General features: G+C 44.5%; 1 protein-coding gene across 1 annotated transcript in view; it reads left to right on the forward strand.

The window, feature by feature from the left end:
* The window catches only part of LOC147092675 (NACHT, LRR and PYD domains-containing protein 3-like), a 40,691-nt gene that overhangs the window by 8,992 nt on the left and 21,160 nt on the right, over nucleotides 1–10,539 (forward strand). Inside the window, exons 4-5 of the mRNA XM_085975984.1 lie at nucleotides 4,094–4,265; nucleotides 4,368–4,433. Of these exons, the coding sequence (XP_085832110.1) occupies nucleotides 4,094–4,265; nucleotides 4,368–4,433 (238 nt within the window). The remainder of the gene's footprint in view (nucleotides 1–4,093; nucleotides 4,266–4,367; nucleotides 4,434–10,539) is intronic.

Below are 10,539 nucleotides of genomic sequence, written 5' to 3' on the forward strand. Positions count from 1 at the left end.
CATCATATCTCAAATTACTCCTGTACTATACTACATCCCAGTATGTGATTTTCTGAAATAAATCTATCTAATTTGCCGTTTAATGAATCAATATTACTAACTTCCACCATCTCCCTAGGGAGCCTGTTCCCCAGATTGACCACTCCCTCACTGAAATATTGTTTCCACAGAGTAGTTTTGAATTTACCCTCCTTCAAGCACAGACTGTGTCCTCTGTTTCTAATATACTGGGCAAAGTGAAAGAGCGATCATATCAACACTCAACCTTTTCTCTTCCAGTGAGAACATGCCCAATTTACACACTAGCTCCTCCTAATTCAACCCCTCCACCCTCTCAATCATTCTAGCTCTCTTCAATAGCTGCGATAACCTTTTATTACTCAGGCAACCAGAACTGTGCACAGTATTCTAAGTGCGGTCAGACCAATGATTAATAAAGTAGCGGGATTATCTCACTACGTCTGTTTAATATTGACCCGTTAGCACATCCATGAATCTGATTTGCTTTCCTCACTGCCCCTGAGAATTGTTGCAATATCAAATATTGGAATCGTAGAATGTTACAGAATGGAAACCGGCAAAATATCAAAGAAATGGATAAAACTGCAAATATTGTGAATCTGAAACAATGATGAGAAGAGGTGAATTTACCCAGCGGGTCTGTCAGTATCTGTACAAAGAACAGGGGAACGGTTCTGGTATAACTCCTGTGTGGACTGAAAACAAAGGGAAACGGTTTTAGCGAGACTCGGAAAAGGAGAGACCAGAGGCAACAGACAGGAGTTAGAGGGAAGGCAATGAGCTGAGTGACCAGGAAACTACTTAATAGTAAATCAGGGAAATGTCAGATGGCACACGGAAATCCCCCGTGGGTTAAAGAAAAGACATTAAAAAACAGAAGAGCTCAAATGGTGAAATATTGTGAGACACAGAGAGAGAAAAAAGCAGTGTGGGGAAGGAAAAAACAGACTGTCCCAAATCAATACTGTGCAATTGTTTGTTTTCTCCTCCCTGAGTCACCAAGTCTAACCCCAACTTCCTGCTCACTGCCCTTTACTGTTAATATCCCACCTAGCCTAATCCCAACCTCCTGTTCACTACCCATTACCGTTAATATCCCACCTAGTCTAACCCCAACCTCCTGCTCACCGCCCATTACCATTAATATCCCACCTATTCAAATCCCAACCTCCTGCTCACTACCCATTACCGTTAATATCCCACCTAGTCTAATCCCAACCTCCTGCTCACTGCCCATTACTGTTAATATCCCACCTAGTCTAATCCCAACCTCCTGCTCACTACCCATTACCGTTAATATCCCACCTATTCAAATCCCAACCTCCTGCTCACTACCCATTACCGTTAATATCCCACCTAGTCTAATCCCAACCTCCTGCTCACTGCCCATTACTGTTAATATCCCACCGAGTCTAATCCCAACCTCCTGCTCACTACCCATTACCGTTAATATCCCACCTAGTCTAATCCCAACCACCTGCTCGCTGCCCATTACTGTTAATATCCCACCTAGTCTAATCCCAACCTCCTGCTCACTACCCATTACCGTTAATATCCCACCTAGTCTAACCCCAACCACCTGCTCGCTGCCCATTACTGTTAATATCCCACCTATTCTAACCCCAACCTCCTGCTCACTGCCCATTACTGTTAATATCCCACCTAGTCTAATCCCAACCTCCTGCTCACTACCCATTACCGTTAATATCCCACCTAGTCTAACCCCAACCTCCTGCTCACTACCCATTACCGTTAATATCCCACCTAGTCTAACCCCAACTTCCCGCCCACCACCCATTACCGTTAATATCCTACCTAGTCTAATCCCAACCTCCTGCTCACTGCCCATTACCGTTAATATCCCACCTAGTCTAATCCCAACCTCCTGCTCACTGCCCATTACCGTTAATATCCCACCTAGTCTAATCCCAACCTCCTGCTCACTGCCCATTACCATTAATATCCCACCTAGTCTAATCCCAACCTCCTGCTCATTACCCATTACTGTTAATATCCCACCTAGTCTAATCCCAACCTCCTGCTCACTGCCCATTACCGTTAATATCCCACCTAGTCTAATCCCAACCTCCTGCTCACTACCCATTACCGTTAATATCCCACCTATTCTAATCCCAACCACCTGTTCACTCCATGAACTCTCTAACATTCGTTTTTTCTCTAAGGCAATCGAATTATCTTTTTAAGCAATTTATCAAGTGGCTTCCTCAACAGTTTGTGGGAGTAAATTATACATTCTAACCACCATGTACAGGAATAAATGTATCCACCCTCGCCCTTAATACTTGGAATTAGCCCTCTGACCAGACAGTGGAAACAATCTGTAAACATTTATTTCATCATAAGCTTTCAGAAACTGAAGACTGCCATCAACTCCTCGCCTAATCCACCCAACTCGCGTAGTATGAGCCCTAAATTCTCAAATCGCCTCTAACAGGAATTCCATATCCCAGTGAACCTGCTAAACAGTTTTTCAAATAAATGTATTCCCTTCCTATAATTGAGTTCCCAAAACTATACACAACTGGGTAAGTTACCTGCCCCTGCGCTCTTGGTGTGGAACGTCACTCCCCATTTTCCTCCAGTTAAACATTGGGAAGACCGATGCCATTGTCTGCTACCCCACCACAAATTCCATCTCCTCGTCGCTTGAGTCCATCTGCCTCCCCGGCCACTCCCTGCTACTGAGCCAGGTTGTCCGCAATCTCCACGTCCAACCTTGAGCTGAACTCCCTGCCCCATATACTCTCCATCACAAAGATCCCCTACTTCTATCCCCGTAACATTGCCCGCCCCTGCCTCGGCCCATCACCAAACCCGACTGCTCCAATGCTCCCCTGGCCGGCCTCCCTCCTTGCATCCTCTCTAATCTTCAGCAACTCCAGAATCCTGCTGCCTGCAACCTGCCCAGGTGTCATTCAGATATCACTCGTGTGCTCACTCACCTTTCATGGCTCCCGCTCCTCGAGTGCCTTCATTTTAAAATTCCCGTGCTGCTCTTTAAATAACTTAAGGACCTTGACCCGTCCTATCTCTGTAACCCACTCCAGCCCTACAACCTCCCGTGCCACTGGAATTCTCCGTTACTCTGACTCTGGCCTCTTGTGCACCCAGTCCTTCACACCACCACTGGTGGCTGAGTGTTCAGTTGTCTTGGGCCCCACGCTCAGCAATTCACTCCATCAACACCACCGCCTCTCCACCACCCTCTATTCCTTAAACCTTACCGTTTCTCTAGCTTCTGGCCACCTCTGCTAATTTATCCTGCTTTGTCTTGGGCCCATTGTCTGATTCCGCCTCTCTGAAACACCCTGGCATGATTTTCTACTTTATAAGCCCTAAATAAATGTAAGTTGGTGATTGAAGTCCTGACTATCAATTGGTGGACACATGTTCCCGGTTACTGAGCTTTCATACCGGCAGCGATTGTGCAAAAAAATTGAGTGTCTGTCATTTCAATTACTGAAGAAACATGTGATTGGATTTGTCGTCGTCATCATTATTATTATTATTATTATTGATTGATTCTGCTGACCAATAAACCAACAGTGGTTGTTTGGATTAGTCGGTGTAATTTCTCAGTCAGTTTTCTAGCTGCTTCCCTCACTTCCGATTCATCCCTTCCCTGCCACTGGAGTTCTGATTCGCTGCTGTTTTATTTCTACTAAATCACAAAGTGTTACAGCAGGAAGTTAGTATGTGAAACAAGTGTATCACATTGTCAATCAGGAATCTGATGTCATGTTGGACACTGATGGACAGAGAATACTAACCCCATTAAAACTATTGCTGATTCTCAGTGATTCCTCACTCTCCTAGAACAATATTTCTGATTTCTGTTTTCCTTCTATCTCATTTATTTTCCGTTAATGAGTGAATCAAGATGTTTACAGAATATTCAGCCCCTGTTCAGAATGGATCAGTACCTGGCCCAGTGACTGCTTCCTGTGCTCAAAACAACTGGGAGATCCCATCACTGAGCAGATCCTTTCCTTCTCATTCTGTGTTTGTCTTTCAATCAGCTCCTTAATACATTCATTATTATTCTTTACAGAAAGTCACTAAGCTCGCGGAGCAGGGAAACCGGGCGGACAGTTCCAAACTTCTCCTAAATCTGGTGATGGAGAAAGGCCCTGGGGCCCGAAGGGTGATGTGGGAATCCTTTGTGAAAATGTGCCACAGGTTACCGAAGGTGGACAAAATACTGAAAGAAATACAAGAACATGGTACGGTAAAATCACACTGAATGCAATGTCAGATTCAAACACTGCAGATTTTACTATAATATTAACAGATCTGATTTCATGAAAGTTCATTGATTTAAACAGGTTCTGACCCATTTGATTACATGAGCATCGCACAAGGTTTATTCGAAGTACCCAGTCACCTGAACGGTAAGTGATGAAATGGAAATTTTGAAACATTTATTTCACTTTAGAATCAGAATGTTTGATGGTAGCCGTTTGTTTGGAGGTTGTCAGTATCTGTCAGTCAGGGGTACAAAGACGGGGGAAACAGCATTAAACGTCATTTAGATTCGTGATTAATCCACAAAAGTTCTGCATAGGTTCAATTTACAATTAACTCCGATTTTGGAATTATTGGTAAATTTGCAGGTCTTGTATGCTCCAGTTAATCCAACTGCACATCGCCTACACCTGGCAGAATCCCCATACACACCTGGCAGGATCCTGATACACTGTGAAACCCCATAAACACCTGGCAGGATCCTGATACAGTGAAACCCCATACACACCTGGTAGGATCCTGATACACTGTGTAACCCCATACACACCTGGTAGGATCCTGATACACTGAAACCCCATACACACCTGGCAGGATCCTGATACACTGTGTAACCCCATACACACCTGGCAGGATCCTGATACACTGAAACCCCATACACACCTGGCAGGATCCTGTTTCACTGTGAAAGCATAAGAGATTAGCGTGCAAAGTTAAAGCACATGGGATTGGGGGCAAGGTACTGACTTGGATAGAGAACTGGCTGGAAGACAGGAGGCAAAGAGTTGGAATAAACGGCTCTTTTTCCGAGTGGCAGGCAGTGACTAGTGGGGTACCGCAGGGATCGGTGCTAGGACCCCAGCTATTCACAATAAATATTAATGATCTAGACGAGGGAACTAGATGTAATATCTCCAAGTTTGCAGTCGACACAAAGCTGGGTGGGCGTGTGTGCTGTGAGGAGGATGCTGAGAAACTCCAGTATGATTTGGACAGGTTGGGTGATTGGGCAGATATATGGCAGATGCAGTATAATGTGAATAAATGCGAGGTTATCTACTTTGGTGGCAAAAACAGGAAGGCAGATTATTATCTGAACGGCAATAGATTGGGAGAAGGGGAAGTGCAACGAGACCTGGGTGTCCTTGTGCACCAGTCGCTGAAGGTAAGCATGCAGGTGCAGCAGGCGGTTAAGAAGGCAAATGGTATGTTGGCCTTCGTAGCGAGTGGGTTTGAGTACAGGAACAAGGATCTCTTGCTGCAGTTGTACAAGGCCTTGGTGAGACCACACCTTGAGTATTGTGTGCAGTTTTGGTCGCCTTATCTGAGGAAGGATGTTCTTGCCATGGAGGGAGTGCAGCGAAGATTCACCAGACTGATACCTGGGATGGCAGGAATGACGTATGAGGAGAGGTTGGGTCGATTGGGCTTATACTCGCTGGAGTTTCGAAGAATGAGAGGGGATCTCATTGAAACTTATAAAATTCTAACAGGACTAGATGCAGGAAGGATGTTCCTGATGGCGGGGGAGTCCAGAACCAGAGGTCACAGTCTAAAGATAAGGGGTAAGCCACTTAGGACAGAGATGAGGAGGAATTTCTTCACCCAGAGAGTGGTGAACCTGTGGAATTCTCTACCACAGATGGCAGTTGAGGCCAATTCATTAAATATATTCAAGAAGGAGTTGGATATATTTCTTAAGGCTAAAGGGATCGAGGGATATGGGGAGAAGGCAGGGACAGGGTACTGAGTTTGGATGATCAGCCATGACCTCATTGAATGGCGGAGCAGGCTCGAGGGGCCGAATGGCCTACTCCTGCTCCTATCTTCTATGTTTCTATGAAACTCCATACACACCTGGCAGGATCCTGATGCACTGTAAAGCCCCATTCACACCTGGCAGGATCCTGATACACTTCAAAATCCCGTACATACCCGGCAGGATCACGACACAGTGTCAAAGAAACGTGGACAGCTGCCCACAAAGATTTGACCGTCTTTACACGGCAGACTTGCTGCCATCAGTCGTCTTTTCTAGCGCAGCGCCCTCTACAGGGGATCTGTGGACTGTGAGCAGGAGAAGAAACAGCGAGGCTCTTCAAATAGTCACATGGAAGGATCCTCACTGAGAGGCGCAGATTCCAAACCAGGAATTATAAAACAGGAAATTTAACTTTCATTTATACCACGTTGAGAAAATGAAATAAAGTTTGAGAAATATACATGGGATTAAGGAAGAGAGATAAAGGAGACAAACAGAAAAAGTAAATATACATCTATATAATTTTTTTAAAATCTGCAACATTAATTTTCTTCTGAGGGTATGAGACTCCACACATTTATAATAATTTTTTCAGTGCCAGAGAGATTGATCAGCGGTAATTATCACTTATTAGGCCTTGTAAAAACTCACTTAATCCTGAATGCACTAGCCCTAACTCTTTCAGCCGTCTTTAGTGTGGAACTACTGGGTAAGTACCCCAAGTTTACGCCATTGCAGTGATTTCAATGCCGACTCTGTCGGCGAGGACTGCAACAGCGCCTCTTGTGGAAGAGCAGGGTATCTCTGACAGCAACTTCTGGATTTCCACGTTTAACTGCACATTGCGGACACAAGAAGCTGCTGTCAATTTTACCCAGTAATAACGGCGAGCGCTGATAGTCTCCCCATTATTATTACAGCAAAATCCGGCCCAATGTTCAGGCTGACTGGGAGGTTATTGTCTAGCTTCCCAATTGCAGTGAAAGAGCAAACATTATTCTACTCAAAGAATAGTCTTTTAATTCACGAGTCTTTTTAGACCTAATGTAATGACTAACGGAAACATATGTTGGTTCCCAAACCTGCAGTGTAGGAAACCAAGACCAACATTAAACAACGGAGTATAATTGATGGTAGAACATTTCAAATGCACTGTAAATGTTTTCTGCTCTAACATTACACTGAGTGAAATGGGCTATAGTTCTATTTCTGTTTCTAATCGGTGATATGACAGTGGATTGTTATGAAACACATTCAGTGAACCTATGTGTAAAACAGCTGAATAAAATGTTCGCAATTTCTGAAACACAATGGCCCTGAATTTCCGATCTGAGGCTTCCTGCATGCAGATGCCTCCGATCGGAAAAAAATCTACGAACCTACCTGCTGGTTCCGTAGATCCCGAGGCTTCTGATCCTGGGCCTCTCCGGGTTCGCGCAATCCCAGGGGCACATGCGGTTCGCGAGCGCCCCTGCAATCACGTGAGCTAGGTGAACCAATCAAAGAAGGGAACCCTGCTTCATACTTTTGACAGGTCTGTACGCACAGAACTGTCATAAGTATGAATGGGGATCACATTTAAAAACACACTAAACCATTAAATATTTTTTTTTCAATCCATTTAAATTAATTAAAATTCCATTTAATTAATTTCTTAAATTACATTTTTTGGAAAAGAAATTAAATGTTTTTGAAGGGTATTTTTAATTTATAAATGAGTTATCAAATTAAATTTTTCTATTTTTCGGAACTGCTTTTACTAGGCGTAAGAATTCTATGGACTTTTTAGCGGGCGGACGTTGTGCAAAAAGTGCGACTCTTCACCCGCAGAGGCACTTCTCCTGTTTTCAGCGCATTCACTTCTATTGCCTGAAACCGGCACTTGCGAGGCCCCTACGGGTGCGTGTACACCTCGTACGCGCCTGTGGGGGTCGGAAAATCCGGCCCATTATAACAGGAGAATGATTAGGTACAGAAAATGGGTATTTTGCCCAAAATAAGCCTGTCCCTGTTTATAGAGATGACCCACTTACCCCTCCTCTCCGTGTATCTACACAAACACATTCAATTCTCCCTACCCCGTCTAACGCGGCCCCATTACTGTCCTACCCTGGCAACTGGTCCACCCGATCTATTACCCTATGGGTAACAAAAAATACCCTGACTTACCTTTTTACTTCTCACTTTCAATTCACTTCATTATTAATTATATTGCTAATTGTGAGCTTGTGTCCTGCATTAATTTTGTGAATTCGATTAAATCATTTCAATACCGAAGTCTTGTGACCAAACAAAACTCATCAAACCCAGTAACCCTTCTCACAGCCTAAACTCTGAATACCTTAAATCATCTTTCTCAGTGTGCACAATACACCGGATAACCTGCGCAAGTCATAAAACAATAGCAATTTACCTCCTCTCTCAGTGCACACAATACCCCAGATAACCTGCCCAAACCCTGAGACATTTACAGTGAACCTTCTGTTAATGGAGGGAAAGGTTTAGGGTGGTAATTCCTGAGCTCAGCGTCTTGGCAGCTGAAGGCATGGCCGCCAATGATGGAGCGAAGTAAATCCGGTATGTGAAAGGGGCATGAATTGGAGGAGTGCAGTTATCTCGGAGGATTGTGTGGCTGGAGGAGGTTACAGAGATAACGAGCGGGCTAGGACATAGAGGGATTCGAAAATAAGAATGAGAATTTTTAAGTCGAGGCATTGCCTGACCGAGAGCCAATGTAGCACATGGGTAACGGGTAAACAGGATTGATGTGAATTCGGATATGGGCAGCAGAGTTTTAAATGAGCTTGTTTATGGAGTGTGTAAGGTGGGAGGCCAGCCAGGAGACCATTGGAATGTCGATGTCCGGATGTAACGAGGAGCACGGGTGAGGGTTGCAGCAGCAGACGAGCTGAGGCAAGGGTGGAGACTGACGACATGGCAGAGGTGGAAGTAGGCAGACTTCGTGATGGAGAGGATATGGGGTCAGATGGTTAAATAGAACGCCGAGTGGAATGTCCGTCCATTCAGTCTGTCCCACTCGCAATTCACACGTGACCGCAGATAATCTGCCCAACGTCTAATACAATAACAGTGGAACACTTGACCATTCACAGTCTGCCCACTCACAATTCACATAATGCCCTAGATAACCTGCCCAACATCTGATACAATAACAGTGAGACACTTGACCATTCACAGTCTGTCTATATCCCACTGATATGGCCATATGGGTAGAACTTAAAAACAAAAAGGGGGCAAGCACTTTGCTGGGAGTGTACTACAGGCCCCCAAACAGTCAGGGGGAGATAGAGGAACAGATATGCAGGCAAATCTCAGAGAAGTGTAGAAATAATAGGGTAATAATAGGGGATTTCAACTTCCCCAATATTAACTGGGATAGTCCGAGTGTGTAAGGCTTAGAGGATGTGGAATTCTTAAAGTGCATCCAGGAGAGCTTTTTGAGCCGGCATGTAGAAAGTTTTACAAGAGAGGGGGCGGTACTGGACCTAATTCTAGGGAATGTAGCCGGGCAAGTGGGAGGAGTGTCAGTAGGAGAGCATTTTGGTGACAGTGACCATAATTTGGTGAGATTTAATGTAGTCATGGAAAAGGACAAAAATGGACCGGAAATAAAGGTTCTAAATTGCGGGAAGGCCAATTTTAATATGATAAGGCAGGATCAAAGTCGACTGGGATCAGCTACTTGTAGGAAAATCCACATCAGAGCAGTGGGAATCTTTCAGGAAGGAAATAGAGAGAGTACAACGCCAACATCTTCCTGTAAAGGTCAAGGGTGGGACTAACAAGCCCAGGGAACGCTGGATGTCAAGGGATATGCAAGAATTGATTAGGAAAAAAAGGGAGGCTTTTGGCAGATACAAAGGACTAAAAACAGTGGAAGCCCTAGAGGAGTATAGAAAGTGCAGGGGGGTACTTAAAAAAGAAATTAGGAGAGCGAAGAGGGGGCATGAGAAAACACTGGCGGGCAAAATAAAGGAAAATCCGAGGGTGTTTTATAAGTATATTAAGGGCAAGAGGATAACCAGGGTAAGAGTAGGACCCATTAGGGACCAAAGTGGCAATCTGTGTGTAGAGCCAGAAGATGTAGGTGAGGTTTTAAATGAATATTTTGCATCTGTGTTCACTATGGAGAAGGACGATGTAGGCATAGAAATCAGGCAGGGGGATTGTGATATACTTGAACAAATTAGTATTGAGGCAGCAGATACTAGCGGTTTTAGCGGGCTTAAAAGTGGATAAATCCCCAGGCCCTGACTAGATGTATCCCAGGCTGCTGTGTGAGGCAAGGGAGGAGATTGCAGGGGTTCTGACACAAATTTTCAGAACCTCTCTGGCCACAGAGGAGGTGCCAGAGGACTGGAGAACAGCTAACGTAGTACCATTTTTCAAGAAGGGTAGTAGGGATAAACCAGGGAATTACAGACCATCGATGCGTAACATCAGTGGTAGGGAAATTATTGGAAAAAATTCTG

Source organism: Somniosus microcephalus, unplaced genomic scaffold, assembly GCF_052327205.1.
Source record: "Somniosus microcephalus isolate GS21.2 unplaced genomic scaffold, FLI_Smic_1.0 unresolved_chr2, whole genome shotgun sequence".
Taxonomy (NCBI): domain Eukaryota; kingdom Metazoa; phylum Chordata; class Chondrichthyes; order Squaliformes; family Somniosidae; genus Somniosus; species Somniosus microcephalus.